Below are 18,022 nucleotides of genomic sequence, written 5' to 3'. Positions count from 1 at the left end.
AGAGAGCCAGAACAGCTGACTCAAACTGTTTGAAAGGTGATTCCATGTCATATGGTGTCATGCTCAGTTTATAAACTGGGGGAAAGGCTGGCTGGGGAGCTGCAGCCTAGAGACTGAGTAGCCAGTAATCAGTGGATAGAAAACAACTGCCTTATGTATCACTTCTATTATTATTATTATTATTATTATTATTATTATTCCCTAAAACTATCTTTACCTCAACCCACAAATTTTACTCTTTTTTTTGCTTTGAATTCTCTTCCCTGTCCCAGGTAGCAGCAAGGAGTGAGGAAGTGACTGGGTGTTTAGCTGCCTGCCAGTTAAATCACAACATAGAATCAACTACTCACTTGTTCACAAAGGTATATAGGTTGCAATGGCTGCAACCAATATGTAGAATTAGAAAAGGGTTGTTTCTAAATGTCCTAAATGTTGTTTTTTCCATCTGCCCCTCATCTTAGCCAATTAAAATAGAAATATTCCTGTTATCTGCCAGACATCTCTAATTTACATATTTTGGTACTTTTCTAAATTGGGTCGAGAGAGAACTCCGTCTTATTTCAAGGGTAATTTTCATTGATTGTACATGCTCTGAGTATGATAAAGGCTATACAGTAGATTTCCTGGAACTGTTGCACACAAAACTGCATAAAAGTTTTCCTGGAATTGTTACCAGTGACTTTTAGTGACTAACACCCTGTGAAAGCTACAGCACAAAGCTATTAGATATGTACTGACATCCGGTGGGTAGCTTGTGAGGGTGAGAAATTGAGTCATGACACGAATGCTTCATTCACTTGCCACCTTCATTAGCTCCAACCTATTGTGCACTGCCATTCCGATAACTTTGAAGAAAGTTAAACTCTCTTTTTTGTAAGACCTTTGAAACAGAGCTACCTCCACACAGACTTCTGTTATTTATGAATTGACACAAGGTTCATTTACATCTTTGAGCCTATAGGTGTAGTGTGTGTACTGGGTTTACAATGCCAGGTTTTGGTAGCGGAGGGGGAGAGGGAAGTAAGCTACCGTGTGGCTTCTTTGAGAAGTTACTGGAAGCTTCCTCCATGCCCAATGGAACCAATGTCAGCTGGTTCAAAGATGGACTTGCCACTGGCCGAAGCTGAACCCATCTATGACAGTGGTAGTATCTCTGTGATAACTATTTAAGAGATGGGAAAAAAATCTGCTGCAGAAGAAGCAGCCAAAATAGAAGAGTGAGAAAATGAGAGAAAAAGTCTCCCACGTCAGTGGAGAAGAAGGGGTGGGAGCTGGTCCAGGCAGAGAGCTGAGATTCCCCCGCAGCCCGTGGTGCAGTCCATGGTGAGGCAGCTATGCCCCTGCAGCCCAGGGATGTCCATAAGGATGCAGAGATCCACCTGCAGCACACAGAAAAGACCCACCCAAGACCAAGTGGATGCTCAAAGGAAGCTGTGATCCTGTGGGAAGCTCACATTAGAGGGTTCCTAGTAAGACCTGTGGCCCCATGGAAAGAGGAGCTGGTGCTGGAGCAGGGTCCTAGTAGGCCTGTGGAGAGAGAAGCCCACACTGGAGCAGGTTTGCTGGCAGGACTTGTGATCCTGTTGGGGACTAACACTGAAACAGCCTGCTGCTGAAGAACTGTACCCCATGGAAGGGACACATAGAGCAGTTAATGAAAAACTGCAGCCCATGGAAGGACTCAAAGGACTCACACTGGAGAAGTTTGTGGAGGACTGTCTGCTATAGTAGGGATGCCACAGTGGAAGAGGGGAGGATTCACTGTGATTCCTCTTCCTGAGGAAGAAGGAGGGGTGAAGACAACATGTGATGAACTGTTTTGCTGCACTTAAGATGCAATGTCCCACATATATTGTCTTTAGATTAAGCCATCATCAAACCAGGTGGGCAATCTCTTTGAGTAGGTGTAGAGAAATACCTAATATACTCTGCAAAAATTGCCTTCCATCCAATCCAGCCGTAGAGGAGTCTTAAAAAGGAAAAAAAAAAACCCACAATATCTCTTCTGTGGGAGGAAGGCTGCTACCTTCAGCTATATGAGAGGCTTTTTTAGCAGTTTATGCATGATTGTATTTACTAGCCTAAGCAGCCCTTTTACCCAGCATACAGTTGTGAAATGGAAAGAGCAGCCATTTTGAGAGACTGATATTAAATAGAGCATAGTAGAGAGCAGCAAGAAGGAGGGTGCCGGTGATGGTTTGTAAACAGAGCATGGGGTGTGCTCTTCTTGACAGCAAGAACTAATGTTTCTCATTAATTTTCCTTGAAATAATATATTACTCTATTTCAGACTCTAAACTTAGATGAAATCCAAACCCTGCTATAACTAGCATGCTGGATAAAACTCACGGATCAAATCCAAGCATTTTCTTTAGGATGGATTTACATTAAATATATGAGCATATATCTGTCCTAATCAGCATTATCAACATCCTCTAAAACCACTGAAAATTGAGGATGACATACCTAGGTGGATTAGGCCAAAGAAAAACACCTAACAATATAAAACCAGAGATAAAAAATCACAAGTAGTAGCAATACTGACATTTATAACTTTTCTGGGGATTAAGTTAATAAACGGATCTTTACAGGAAACTAGCACTTTCACAGTAAGTTCAAATAAATACTCCCTGGAAATAACTGTACTGGCAGCTGTCTAAGTTTATGAACTTGGATTTCCTGGAAAAGATTCTGCAGTAATTAATAGAAGCTTGAAAAATTAGTAATTGCTTTTCCTGAATAGACCATCTGCACAATTTTTATTTGCGGAATGTGTCAGAATTTTCCAATATTCCTGTACTTTATTTCTGACCTCCTTTCCCCAAGTCTTTAGCATTAGCGATGTCATAGGATAGTAATCACTTCCCCCCCCCCCCATCTCTGCACAGAACTTACCAGTTTTTGAGTCTATGGAAGTTCTGAAGCTTAAAATCATGACACACTTTCTTCTTCAAGGGGATCCTCTGGACATCTCCTACATTAAGCTTGCTTGACAGGAATAGTCATGGTATGGACCTGATTTTTCCTGTTCTTGATAATGATCAAATGTGTATAAAAGTTCTTTGTTGGTGCCTCCAGGATCAATTTTCACAATGGTTAAAAACATGGATTTAGAAGAATTAATACAGGAAACTTTACTTGGAGGCTGGACATTTTCATTCATATGAGTTAACTGTAAACAGTGACCAACTTCCTGCACTCTCCTTTGGGCAGAAGGAGGACTGTGGCTGAGTGGCTAGCCTCCAGTTTGGGTGCTTCAGTGGCCAAGCTGATAACGTAGAGCAGGTTGGTAGCTCAGTTCATGTGCAGCTATAGCTACCTAGGTATAGGTAGGAATATATATATATGTATATATCTATATATGTGTATGCATATAATTATCTCTGCGGAAAAGTCATCTCTCTGCATTTTCTGTTGCAGAAAAGTAATTTCTCTTCATGCAGTAAAGACTTCTTTGCCATCAAAAAATGGCAGAAATAGTATTAGAAATTGATGGTAACACTGAATATTATTTCTAGTTCATAGCTTTCTGGCAGCCAAATCTTCTGAGTCTGATTTTCTTCATGCTTACAGCAGTTTAATCTGGCAAATTAGTTAGTTTCAGTGTAGAAATAAAAGCAGGAGAAGCAGGCTTAGAAATATTCTTCTATTTTGATTTGTAGTGGGAGAAGAATTCTGCAGCAAGAGGTGTCTTCCATTTATGCTAGTTTAATTTATAAATAATTCCAAACAAGTCAGAGGAATTGGACTAGTAAGAGATGAAAAATAAAGATTGCATGGGGAAATTCACACTCATTGTAGCAAAGCAAATTTTAAATTGCCTTTCTTCCAAGGAACACAGTTCTTTTTTTATGATCAATCCTGTCAAAAAAAAATCAAACTTAACCTAAGTGCAATGAAAAGCAGGTTGACCCAGTATTTGGCAACACACTTTCCAGGAATTCAGACTGTAGTTTCCTCCAGGAAAGATCTCCTCCAAATGATTTGCACTGGGGGAGGAAATAAAGCAGAAATCAGATAAAACTCCTTTTTATAGAATCACATAATTTTGTCATGGGAATCTCTCTCTGCAGTATATATATATAAACACACACACACATGCACATGGCAACACACATTCTCCAAAGCAACTTTAGATGTATTAACATTTTCATGAGAAACAAAACAGAGAGAAGACTTTCCCAACTCCAGCCAAGTGCTACATCCAGATGTTCTCACTTTTTATCAGGATAACTTCTGGTTTTCTGTAGCAAGTCCTCACGCCTCTGGTATATCCCCCTAGATGACTGAAATGATTGAGGGCTTCACTTCCCTTTTCAATATCTTTACATTTTAAAAGCATCTGCTTAACATTGATTCTGCTAAAAATAGAACAGGTTCTTGTCTTTGTAGCAACATGGTAGAGCCAAAAGTAGTGTGATGAGGAAAAGTTGGAGTAATGAAGAAATAACAATGATTGAATGTACCCAGAGATTATTTTTGCTGTGTAAGTTCTTTTTTCAATAGCAAGAAAAAAAAACTTATGAATTAAGAGCATTTATTTCTAAAGTAATTAGTTTTGAAAATAGAAAAAAATAAAAAATAAAAAAGAAAGTGCATTAGGACAAATTTGAAAGGTTCTTGCCATAACCTAAACACATAGACCTTTGGTTCTTTGTGAGATAGTGTTAAGTATATCTGAATATATATTAATATCAGTATTTCTTTCTTCTCTACCATGGATAGAGAGTTGTGAAATACATTTATCTTGAAATACTTTTCTACTTTAAATGCATGTAAAGTTCTCAATGTAAACAGGCCTGATTATTATTATCTTCAGTCACATTACAGACAGAAGAGGGAAGGGAGGGAAAGGCTCCTGACTTTTTTTAAGCTATTGCTAACCTCAAATACTAGGTTAACATTATATTAGTTCAAATATTTGATTTATTTTCTTGTTAGTATTTGAGATAAACGAAGAATCATTGAGGGCCAACTCCTGGCCCTGCACAGAGCACCATCCCCAAGAGTCACACCCTGTGCCTGAGAGCATTGTCCAAATGCTTCTTGAGCTCTGTCAGGCTGGTGCTGTGACCACTTCCCTGAGGAGTCTGTTCCAGTGCCCAGCCACCCTCTGGGGGAAGAACCTCTTTCTAACACCCAACCTAAACCTTCACTGACACAGCCTCAGGCCATTCCCTTGGGTCCTGTCACTGGTCACCACAGAGAGAGCAGTGCTTGACCCTTCTCTCATGAGGAGGTTTCAACAAAGATATTTTGAATTGTCTGTTGGTTCTGTAGGTGTTTGTTATTCAATGGAAAAATAAGCCCAAAGAAAAAAAAATAAGCCCCAAGAAGAATACAATTCAACAGCAATTCAATAGCCATTCCTCTAAAAGACAATAGTTCACTGAAAGCAGATGCCTAAGAAAAGAGGCCAAATTAAAAAAAAAAAAAAAAAAAAGGTTTCCAGTGAAGACATGAACTCCCTAATTTTACTCTCAGAGGATAAAGGCTTCTCAATACCTGGTGAAGAGTTGCTGGCAGCATTCAACTAGCTCTGTGCTGTTGGCAGGGAAATCTGTGAAGTTGGAAGCATTTCCTAATAAGATGTGGCAAGGAACTTCCAGACTAGGGACAGTCAGCATTCCTGTGAAGTAAGTTACAATTTTCTTAATGAATAATGAAGAGGAAGATAAGATCTGAGAATATGAGGCATGAAGTCATGATCAAATTAACCATTCTGGGGGACACAAAATCACCATTTGAAGTGGTTATGTAAATGTACCAGGCCAAAACCTTTGAACTGTGGGACTTCAAATCTAAATACTGAATTAAGGAGCAACCACAACAATTTATTTACTTTTTATATGTAGAAATTAAACTACAGTAACCTGTTACACTTGGATAATTTTGGTTTCCTGCCTCTAATGGTATTAATATTATATAGTAAAGCCTTTCTCTCTGCTGGGTCAGTGTGTTTTCATTAACTAAAATGAAGCTATGCTGCATTTATACAAGTGCAAGTAAATACAGAACCTCTTATTTTGTTTTAACTAGAGTTTGCTTTGCTACGTATTCTCTAAAATTTCCTACAAATACAAATGACATCAGTCACTGGAGTAATGGAGACACAAAAAGTATTAAAGTGATAGCTCCTTCTATATGTAATGTTGTAGAACTTGGACACATTTTTAATATGTTCTTATCTTAACTGGGGTAATAGAAATTGCTTGGCTTTTCTACTTTCTCCTGAGCATAAGGAAAGCATTTACCATGGCAGGAGTGGGTGGAATGCAATTTTCTTTCCAAAGCACATTCTATTATTTTGGAGAGATTTTCTCAGTGGCTGTTCACAATATTATTCTTAAGATCAGTATTGTGAAATGACACATTTTAATAGGGCTTCCTGGTTCCTCAGTTATGCAGAGTAGTGTCACATATTAAAATATTATGGATGGCTGTGAGACTAATGTTATTTCAAGTGTGCTGGTTCTGTAGCCTTCAGAAAATAGTGTGAGCTTTTCTTTAAAATACGTATGTTTCTGTTGCTACCATGAACACCAAGGCATAGAGAATTATGGTAGAAATGGACATAGTGGTTTTAGCTACATAAAGTACCAAGATCTTTCTTCATTGTTGAAATATGAGTGCTTTAACCTTTGTCATATCATGTCATACCAATTTTGTCTACCACATGCTCAGTAAAGAGAGCTGGAAAAGGGATTGTGACATACTGAGGATAAATTTATAACCTATTTGTTATGCGTAGTATGTATAATTCACGCCTATAAAGTGATATATGGGTAGAAGTTTTATATGATTAAAATATAGGCATAAAGCAGGCGAGCCAGAGTCAGGGGGGTTGCCTCACATATGTTGAAACCATTGCCGATAAGGCTTCATTTACAAGTTAATACATGTGGCTCCCCGGATTCTCAAGATGATCTAGGAACTCCCAGGCGATGATTGTCCCGATATCTACCCGAGACTGGGATCACTGGAAACTCTGGAAGATGCATCTCAATGCTGGGTTCCCGTACCTCAATCACCGATGTACATCGTAACTCAATCACCGATGTACATCGCTTCCCGGACCTCGGATTGTTCAACCCGGCACAGAGAAAAGAGACTTTATGAATATGTGGGACTTTGAATGGAAAGAAAAGGCTGATCACCAAAATCCTGGCCTCAAGCAAAATAAACTGTATAAAAACTGCTCGTGCAGAACGGGTGGTGTGAAGCACAGGAGAGACCCTCTGCTAGAGGGGTCAGACCTGTGTCTCACCCAGTGCTGATCACGGGCTCGGCACTGTCCTTCTCTTTGTGGCTGGCTCAGATAGAATTTCATCGCTATAATAAAAATTGTTTATTTCTTCTTAATTTGGCTGGGTCAATTTTTACCTATAACATACTGAAACATATCCATTAATTAATCTTTTGAATAATTAATTTGTTCTTTTTAATTTACTCCCTAAAATGACTGTTGCATTGTGATTTTTCACTCAAACTGAAGCTGAAATTTTGGAAAAAAGGAGTCCCATTTTAGAACCATTTCACAAGCCTAAGTGCTGTGTGGAAATAATATTCTCTCAAAATATCGACTTAACATTATGACAAAGAGTTGTTCAGATTCTCACTCACTGTTACTCTTTTACATTCTTTCATTCCACTTTTCTGTTTCTTTTCCAAAATTAGTTCTCTATTCCTGTAACTAGTGGTATGGAGGATGGATTGCAATTCATCTATAATTTGCTTTATGAGTCACATGTTCTGCACAGACCAACAAACTAAAAAAACCCAACAAAACACTCCTTCATTAAAACACCATACCCATACCTGTCTCCTAAAAACACGGGCATAATGGAGAACTGAAATATTTACATCTTTTCAAATTCTAGTTTTCAAGAACCTTTTATCTCATATCAACTTTGAATCCTGCCAAGCACAGAAATACTTGTGTTTGAGTGACAGGGGCAGCCTAAGTGGATATAGTATGGTGCTGGTGCACTGCCACGTGGTGGTCACTCACTGTAGGGGACGCCAAACCCGAGCATTGTACCTGCAACACAGGCAGTCATGAAACAGGCCACAGTTCCCGCAATCATTGCTCTGAAAGCACCATCAGCTATTTCCTTCTTTTTTGAGGGAGCAATGCTTGCTAGAAGAAAAACAAAAGTGTATGTCAAACAGAAATACATATAAGGAAGGTGAATCTGCCAGCTTTTTTCCCTGCAGGAGTAATTTCCACACTGCAGTTTAAACTCGGGGAAACATGGAGGAAAAATGGGACATTTTTTAGTGGGTTATTTGAAGGCCAAGTGCCAGTGTTGGCTCTCTTTGTTGAGAGGGTGGCTTATATTTAAAATGGTAACTTTCATTTTCTTTGTCAGGTTGCATGTCTCTGCTGGATGACTGTGCCCTTCAGAAGGGTCTGTCCCTATGGCTGGGTTTCGCTCCTCTATGCTCCCCCACTGCTGAGCCCACTGTGGCTTCAGGGTAAAGATGATTGCCAGCCATCTGGCTGCCTGGTGAGGAATTCAGATTTTATATTTTTCTTTTTCCACTGAGATCTGAAAAGCTTTTTTTTAAATTCTTTCCCTATAAGCCTACTGCATGTATGTGGTATTTTTACAGGAAATAACCAAATTCATCTCTCAAACCAGCATGCTATGGAGTTGACCTGCTTCTCCTGAAGCTCATGGGCAGTAGTAGCTCAACTTCATGTTTGAGGTCTAAACAGGGAAGTCTATCAGAAGGGCTTGGCTCCTTCCCCTTGCCTTCAGCACCTCTCCCAGAACTTCCACACCAAAGCCTGTACCTCTCTGGGTGCCCTTCCATTCACAATTGAATGCTAGGCTTTAGCAGAGCAGCTGCTCAGCGCCTAATGCTGCTAAGCTTCACCCCCAGCCTGTTCCTTTTGGTGCTTTCTTTGGGATTTGCTTAACAAACAAATTGTCTATGAGAGTGGTTCTTACTCAGGCCTCCTATTACCAGTCCCAGGGAGCCGAAGTTGGCAAATCCACAGAGAGCATAGGTGGCAATGACTTCAGAGCGAACCTGAAAAGTAAAGACACACCCTCTGAGTGGTTTGAAACAGCTCATTGTGATTTAAAGGTCTGAAAACATGGCGTTGTGGCTCTGAGTACAAAAATAACTGTTTTGCTTGGTTGCTGCCCAAGGTGTGGCTTTCAGAAAGGTAGACTTGTTCCCTTGTTGAAAGTCACAGGCTTTTACACCCATTGCCCATGTGAGGACTGTCAAACTATGTAATGATTTTATCTTTCACATATATTGTTGTGCCTTTTTGAAGTGAGTAGTAGTAATTAAAGAAAAAAAAATGTTATCTTACTAGTGGCAATTTAACTGCTGTTTTCTGAAAGTATGAGTCAGAGAGCTATAACTCAACTTGTTTTTCACAGCTGGATGCTTCTATAAAACTCTTCTGAAACCTCAAGTTTTCGTATGCATCCCTGAATTCTTTTACCCTGAAGAAGCAGAGGGCTCTATATTACAAAGCTACTTTGTGCATGCTTCCACCCTGTGCAAAGACAAATTGGTCTACTACTAAGTAGGTACATGAGTGTGTTGACAAGCAGAGAGAGACATTATGATTTTGGAATCCCCATTAACAGCTTATTTCTGTACTGACTTCTGCCACCTTTCTCCCCTTGGGTAACACCAACTAAGCCTGGACTGCAGAGCAGAGACAAGGTTGGCCTTTGTCTCCACAGAGGGACCCCTCACAGGACACAAAATGGTCCTTTAGGTGAAATCAGGCTACCAACCTTGCAAGCCTTCAGATAAATGTAGTTCAAACATTTTGAGAAAGGAGACAACATATCTCAGCAAATGGATTTTTGTTCCCCTGGCAGCTCCGAATTCCTATTTACTGTGGTTTAGGTTCAAGCCGAAAATGAGTGAGTGTTCTAGCAGGTTTCCTGTTTATTAGAAGTTCCTCTGGATTAATTCCTCTTTTATGAACATCAATTTGTAGATACTTTCAATCAATCTGTACAAATGCAGGAAAATGTTTTTCAAGTACCCACTCTACCAGCTTTTCCTAGAAAAAGCTCTGTGTACCCTGCTTTCATTTGCACTTTCCTAGCTCTGAAAACAGGAAGCCATGTAATTAATGACTCAGGTGAAGACACTTGTTTGCTCAGACTGACAGAATATCTGTGTGTGGATGAATTAGAGAGCTCTGAAGCTGAAGAGAAATTAAAAATGGAAGCCAAGCACACCCTCACCTGAACTGTTGTGCTATAATTATAACGCTTATCAGCCAATTTTTACCAGCATTATGAATCAAAATTGTTTGTTTCTCAGAGCTTTTCACCTGTATATGGAAGTTGATACAGCTCCTTGTAGGTATTCGAAGTGAATGTGAAAGTTCTATATGAAATCTTATGTGGGGAAAAAAAAGTCAAATAGAGGTCCTAGGATCTGTGTTTTAAGGCTCTGTTCCATACTAAAAAATCCTTATTCACTCATGCAGGAATTCAGTGTCATATTCATGTAGTAGAAGGAAGCACAGCTATAATATGGCACATCAAAGATCACTCTAGCCCAGGGTTCTATTGCCCAAAATTTGAGGAACGCTGGTAATGGACGCTCAGACAAGAGTATGAATATTTGTTCAAAACACCTGGCTTTCTGCCTCCACATGTGAAATATGTTCTGTTAATCAGGAATGCAAGTGGTAAGGAATTTGGTTTTGATTTTTAATATAAGAGGTATCCACAGCATCCAATCTGATTCAAAGAAGCAAATAAGAGCTGTACAAAATACCTCCTAATTCAGGGTTTCTCTACAGTGACAATCTGTCTCGATTTAAGAAAGACGGATCAATGGAGGTGTAAAGTTGGATATCATAGTTGCCAGTGCTCAGGACGAATTCAGCTAGGGCAATGACAGTCACAGCAACTGCACAGAGCAATGCTACACTTTCATAACTGAACTCTGTTGCTCAAAGACACATCTTAGAGTAATTATGCAACCATTTAATGCCCATATTAAAAATATGTCGAGTTTCAGCATTGAAGTATTTGATCAAATAAATCTGTAGAATAGAAAATTTTACTTACTGTCATATACTGTTTCACACCATTAATGTACATGCTTCCACCCTTTTCTCGGTTTTGAATCAGTTTTGAAAGGCGCTCATAAGCCAAAAATTCATTGAAGAAAGTTTTGTAACCTAGTAGTCCACCAACAATAAAACTGTCTTCCCAGTCTACTCCCATCATGAAAGAGAATGGCATGAAGACATAAGCACAAATGTTCTGCAGAACGTATAAGAAAAAAACAGGTCAAAATACATGCCAAAGAACAATAGCAGACAGTAAGTTTTCTAAACTTAAAATAAGGATGGTTTTATTTTAGCAGAGGAAAATTTGCCTTCAAATTTGCCTTCAATATTTGCTGACACAAACTCTGGGAGTTTTTAATTGTCAGACATGCTTGAGTACCTTTTAAAACGTTAATCCAGAGTCTAGATATAAGAAAATATTTATATATCCCTAATTTTATATGTAAAATAAAACAAAGGTTTCTGTGCCTTCTTTTCCGTCAAATAATGGCTTCAAATTGGGCACAGTGACAAAAAGAATGAAGATTGAACTAAAAGAGCTGATAAGAGAACTGAGGATTCTAATTCTTCTGCTAGATTAAATCAAATGTGTTAATGAACATGCTTAATTATCAGGTTATTGGACTCCAACTGGTGTAAACAAAAGAGTTGTCTCTGCATAAAAGCTGTGCATCTGACATAATTAAAGCTGTACCTATTTTTTCCTGGCATTATAAGATTTATGCAAATTGAAAAAGAAATCCCATATCACAGTGTAGCTTATTTCCAACTGTGAAAGGCTTTGGTCAGATTGTCCTTAGGGAATATAATGGAGGTCTTTAAGCAGTTACTATTTCTGGCTGGTTTCTCTGCTCACAGAAGGTTACACGATAATGTGCCTCCCAAGGGAAGACTGACTGCATGCATCATGTCTTTGTGTCTCAATTCCTTGTGGACTATGTACCTGTCCACCCAGCAGTTATGAAAATACCAGCCCCTGCACAAGTATGCCTAAGGAATGTATACTTGTGCCTCTCCTCAGCTATGGGTGTCCAGGGTGCAGTGAGATATCTGTGAAAGCTTGGCAGGGTAATAACTAAGTGTTGCTGAAGCCATATCTGTTATGAGTGGCTATTCACTTTGGCAGCACCTTTAAGACAAGTTATATCTATGTTTCTCACCGGGCTTTTATTAGGGTCTTGCAAAACAAAAAGGCCCAAACCACTGAAACTAGGTGATTGCATTGGGTCAAAAATGACATATTGACCTAGGTTCAAACAGAAGTCCTGTTTGAAACCTATTTGCTCTGTTGAGTGATTTGGGTACAGTATTACTTTGTAATTGTACTGAGAACTAGCTGATATCAAGTAAGTCTGGTTTCAGGCAAGTCCGGCCTTTCCCCAGTTTGCCTATCTAAGTGAGCATTAAGGGTTTGATGGGACCTTCTGAAGCTAAAGCCAATTTTATGTTTAGCTGAAGGAGATGTTAATGGCTTGGCAAGCGTGTAACTGACAGATGTGCTGCACTGCCAAGTCAGAGGAGGCAGGTGCTACCCTACTCTGTGTAAAGATACCCTGAGCATTAGCAAGAACACCACACAGGGAGACTATATGCAAACCAATACAGTTCAGTAGATATATACAGAAATAGATACAGAAATACTTAAATGGCAAAAATTTTACTTCAACTGTTAAGAAATTTTTCAGAACATGCAAATAAAATATGGGTTTAAATCATGTTAAAACACAAAATGAGAACAAAAAAACAACAAACAAACCACACAAGCACTTAAATTAGAGAAAGACAAATTATGCATGTAAGTCAGCTGCACAAAGAAACTGGAGATCATACCTCAAAGGTCAGCTGTGGATAGTCAAACAAGTTGCCCACCCAAGAAAGGGCTGAGTTGAGGAAGCTCAGCAGTGCAAGGAAGGAGATCACATTCACGGCAATGTTTGCTACTAGCCCGATGGACGTAGAGGCACCCTGACTGGCTGCTTCCAGCAGATTCTTTGATTCACTTTGCCAATGAAGAGAAAACCAGAGTATGAATATCTTTAAATTCAAGAACAAATAACAGAACTAAAAGCTACATGCATTTGATTAGAATTCTAATACTGAAGCAGCCTGTACACTCATAGAGAAAATAATGTAGAGGAATGATGAGGTGAAGTAGGCTTTTCCTGTCAATCCTCATGGCAGACACGATGCATATGCTTGTGGTGCCCTGAGGATGAATTCTGGTAAATTCAGGGTTGAGCAAGGTATGGATCAGATCTCAAAACTGTAACACTGCTTGGATTAGGCAGTGGTCACTTCCACACAGCCCTTAGAGAAATGCTTGGGCCATTCAAAAACAGATCCTTAGAAGCCTTTTTGCTTTGCCTGTCATTCACAAGAGAAGTGTCCCTGCAGATGGGCAACAAATTTGCTGCTGCTGTGAAATGATTGCTTTGACTTTGTTTTTACAGGTTTGCATTTGCAGATTCATTTCAGAAAAAAGACAGCAACATTACAAATGAGAAAGCCTCCTGGCAGGTCACCCCAGGTAGGCATTTCCCTCTTTCTTTTGAGAGTTTACATCTTGGCCCAGGTGCTTGGTGTATGTTAGATTGTAATGGGGCACATTCACCTGAATTCATAAATCAACCATTTGCAGTATGTAGTCTGTAATTAATTTATTGCTTGCACACCTACCACATAATTGCCCTAAAATTTATGTGTGAAGAGTTATTTTTCCAGACCTCATTTTTGCAGCAGTATTAACTAGTACCTAGATCAGCTTACCTTTTTGCCATTTGTATGCCACTCCTCAGAGTTACCAGAGGCTTTTCAGTTTCAGGCCAGAATAATTTGGAGGCAGCTAATGATGCTGGCGCTGACATAACGGAAGCAGTCAGTAGGTGGGAGGAGGAAACCTAGAATTCCAGGTGACAGAAAATACTCCATGATAACCATATTACGCACAAACATGTAGGAATGCAATTAATTTTTTTAGTTTGTATGGTTTTTCTATAGGAGGTCATTAAAAGTTCATATTGCTCATAAGGAAATTAAGAGAATGAGCTGCCAGGAGACCAGGGATTTTTGTGGCTAATTCCTTCAGAGACAAAGAAAGCCCCACAAACAGTGGGAATTATTGAGGGATACTTTCAAAGCATTGTAGCTGGGTGAAATACTCAAAATATTTCAGATAAACTATACATTTTCTAGTTCTTTTCCCCTGTCTTACCCCAAAAGAAATATATGCTCCTAAGACGCTTCCAGCAATAGTTGAGAATCCTGCTGTCATGACTGCATGGAGTTCAGATTTCGTGATATATGGTAAGTAGGGCCGTACCAGGAGAGGAGACTCTGTCTGGAAGTGAAAAACAAGCACCAAATTAAGAAACCCCTAATAAAAGCCCAAAGATTTCTTTTATTAAGAGCAGGAAAATGAGTGTCTGCATCATACTCTCTTAGGTATCTTTGACTAGTTAATCCTAGTGCTAGCAAGTGCTCCAATTTCAATAGATTGGGCTGTTTTATCCCAAGAAAGAGAATGTCTGAAGACAATTCTTGCTGGTTTGCTGTCTCCCTGAAAAGCACAGTGAAACTGCCAAGAAATTCTATTCCAATTCTGGGTGACTTAGAGACAGCCTTATTTGTGGTCTGACCCACAAATAAGGCTGTTAGTCAAGTGAAACACATCCCTCTGGCATATGTGCGAGCACATCCTGGAGGCAGAGTTGCGCAATGGTACCACTCTAAATCTTGAAGCAGTGTGATGTGGTGATGCACCACTGCTAAATATCATGCTAATAGTGCATTTGGGCTTGGATGTCAATTGTTGATCTTTCTACATTGCTACTAAGCTTGGGACAGACATTATTGTAAATGTGGGTTTAATACATTTCCCATTAAAGTGGCGTGTTAGATGCTGTCTACTCTTTTTGTGAATAAGGCCTTATGCTGCTAACCCTGGATCTTAGTTTTCTTCATTGTCTCTCTCCTGCCCTTGCCTCCTTTGTGTGCCATATTTTCGTATCACTGGCCTTCTCAACTGAAAAAGAACTCTGAAATTGTTATTTCTTCATAGCCTTGGAGTAGTCTAGCAGGGAGATCTATCATCTACTTTATGCTTGACCTTCTGTTGGGAAAACATATCGTTTCCCAAATCCTTTCCACTGTGCATCACTGCCAATATTGCCAATGAACATACTGCAATTTTGGAAACATATCATCAAACTTGATGTAGTGGAATCCTAGCTTTGAAAGAGATTATTTTTTTAATACACAGCTGTTCAATGAGCAGCATTATTTCCCTAAATTCTGTAATATTGTTACATGTTAGCATGTTTTTTGGTGCTCCAGCTCACCTGTCCCACAAATATGTTACCCGCAGCTACCAGAGACTCAACAGGAGTAGTTCCCATGAAGGCATGCATTATCCAACCAACCTAAAATGATTATAAAAAAGGAAACAAAAATTTGTTCTGCCTGTTCTATGCCCTTCTTGAGTTAATCATAGCAATCTAAGAGTTCAGAGATATGTTACAATACTTCCTGAGTTAATGATTTCAGCTTAAAAGTATAGCACATTCATGTAATTGGTACATGCTAGAATAAGACGGAGAAGTAATTTAACAGAACTGAAAGTACTCCAGGCTCCTTCTGGGCATAAAAATGTTAAACTAAATTAAACAAAACAGATATTTTGATGTATTCTTATTACTTATATTCTTGTCCAAAAATACTTGGATCATATGAAGGGAAAAAAATGTGAAACTTAGACTAAGGCTAAAAATGTCTCATTGCAATTTTAGCACACTAATGTCAGCTAGACGATGTTCATTGTGCCTATATAACAATCCTGGGAATGTAAAGGGCAAAGAACTTTTAATTTAAGAATATCTTCAAAATAGGTTTAACTAACACCATAGAGGAAGATCTTTTCCCTCATATGACAGATTTATTGGACAGAGACAACAGAAAGTGGACTTGATCTTAGTAGACAGTAGCACTTGACACAGATGCTGACAGAAATGAACACTTAAGAGAGTGAGATGAGGAACATGCTTTGATCTTATCTGGGTATCTGTGATAGGAAGGTATATGCAATTGCTACTGAAATGCTTAGCAGAAATCCACTCTCAGTGATTTAATCTCCATCATGCACTTTGAGGGCTGGGAGAAAGGCAGGCAGAAAGGAAGATTTAAGCAAGTATGGCATCTGAGGAACGCTAAAGCTAACCAGACAAATCTAACAATTAATATGACATAAGCAAAGAAACCAGACTGAGAGATGCCAATCAAGATTTTGCAATGGTAACATTTGGAACTATTTCCAGCCTGTGGCTCCTCTGCACATGTTCAAAACATTTCCCACACTAGCCAAATGAACATCTAATTGGCAAAAATGCATACCTTTCCAACAAGCCACTGCATGAATCCAACGTGGTAAAGCATAGACATAACCGTACTGAAGAAAACCACAATTGGCAATACCTGAATTGAAGACAGAAGATAATTAAAACTTCTACAGTGGTTTCCTTCCTGACCTTCCTGTTTGCAGTGTAATTAAATAATTTTCATTTATCTACATAGCTTTATAACACAACTCTAATTGTTTAGAAACTGTTTAGCTTAGCATAATATACACAAGTTTATAGCTATGTTTAAGTCAATTCAAACATTTACATCCTTTAAAAAGAATCTATTTAAAGGTATATACTTAGTAAATACAAAAAGTGAATATAGGTCTCTTACAGTGGATACTGAAAAATACTTTCAACATAATTTAAAAGAATTGCATGAATGCCTAACCCACTCTCTGATGGGCTATTAAAACCACTCTCTGATTGGGTTTTCACCCTGAATAAAACTAATATAACTTGATTCTCAAGTATGTGAAATACACAGGACACCACCATTTCTATGCTAGTATACAACAGAAAGAAAAATCCACCCCCAAAAGGTCCAAAATTAGTCAGACAGATTAGTTACAGCTAAAACAGTATCACTGTCATTTGAAAAGGGAAGGCTTCCTAGACCCTTAGTGTGGAGAGACTTATTTGCCCCTTCGCATTTAATTTGTCTGTCAATGTCCCAGGAAAGCCAAGACCCTTGCAGCTGATCAGTCTTTCAGCATCCCATTAGGGAGACCCTTAACTGAGCAGTCCTGCTGGATTGGAGAGTGGTTTGACTGTCTTAGAGAAACACACCACCAGCATAAGGGAGTCCTCTCAGCAGGTCTTGCCCTTTACTAGAGTGTATTACCTGCTGCCAACTGCCAGCACCCATAAAGGATTCACACTAATAATTTAAGGAATAACACTCTCATTAACATAAAATTGCAACATGTTTAGGTTAGAAGCTTGTTGCTGATTGTATCTGACTGCAAAAGGAATACAAAGACAGGCTCTACTCCCGAGTAAAAGTATTCAAGGCACATAGAGACTGGTTCTTACCACTTTACAAGTGTCCCTATGGGGAAGAAGACAGGTTCAGCTCATTGACTGATCCCAGCAGTTAAGATGGAGCTTCCCCTAACTTTCCCCTATTCTCAACTTACTTATATTCTATTTCTTTATGTTTATGTGGAGTTTGAGTGACTCTAGTCATACATACCTTTGTTACTGATTAGCAAAAATTCTCTCCCTTTGCTTTTAAAAATACAGTCAAAAAGAATGTAGAGTGCATTCCTATGAGGGGTGTTCACACATCAGGAGCAGGTAACTTTGACATGGAGGTGTACATTAATATTATTATTAAGCTTTAATGAAGCAAGTTTGTCGAAGGAGAGGGATTTTGCCACAGTTGCTGGCTCACCAGTGAAACATCTTCCCCTCTTTCCCTGGTATATTGTTTATCAGCTGGTATGCAGTTTATCAGCTACAAAGTACCACTGAGTTCCCTTCCCTGCAAGGATTTCCACAGAGTCTGGCTGCAGTGCCTCAACTCCACTCCACCCTCCATTCCGTCCCCCTTAAC

The 18,022-nt window shown here is 39.1% G+C and overlaps 1 protein-coding gene across 1 annotated transcript in view; it reads right to left on the bottom strand.

Annotated features, from left to right (window-relative positions):
- Positions 1–3,751: 3,751 nt before the first annotated feature.
- The window catches only part of SLC28A3 (solute carrier family 28 member 3), a 37,863-nt gene continuing 23,592 nt past the window's right edge, over positions 3,752–18,022 (bottom strand). Inside the window, exons 9-18 of the mRNA XM_054004476.1 lie at positions 16,457–16,537; positions 15,409–15,489; positions 14,283–14,408; positions 13,838–13,968; positions 12,902–13,070; positions 11,067–11,264; positions 8,958–9,039; positions 8,042–8,140; positions 5,506–5,629; positions 3,752–3,989 (exon numbers count right to left, since the gene is read on the bottom strand). Coding sequence (XP_053860451.1) covers positions 3,887–3,989; positions 5,506–5,629; positions 8,042–8,140; positions 8,958–9,039; positions 11,067–11,264; positions 12,902–13,070; positions 13,838–13,968; positions 14,283–14,408; positions 15,409–15,489; positions 16,457–16,537 — 1,194 coding nt within the window. The 3' untranslated portion in view covers positions 3,752–3,886. The remainder of the gene's footprint in view (positions 3,990–5,505; positions 5,630–8,041; positions 8,141–8,957; positions 9,040–11,066; positions 11,265–12,901; positions 13,071–13,837; positions 13,969–14,282; positions 14,409–15,408; positions 15,490–16,456; positions 16,538–18,022) is intronic.

This window comes from Vidua macroura, chromosome Z, assembly GCF_024509145.1.
Source record: "Vidua macroura isolate BioBank_ID:100142 chromosome Z, ASM2450914v1, whole genome shotgun sequence".
Classification (NCBI taxonomy): Eukaryota; Metazoa; Chordata; class Aves; order Passeriformes; family Viduidae; genus Vidua; species Vidua macroura.
Note: the sequence above shows the minus strand (reverse complement) of the source record. Positions and strands in the feature narration are given on the sequence as shown.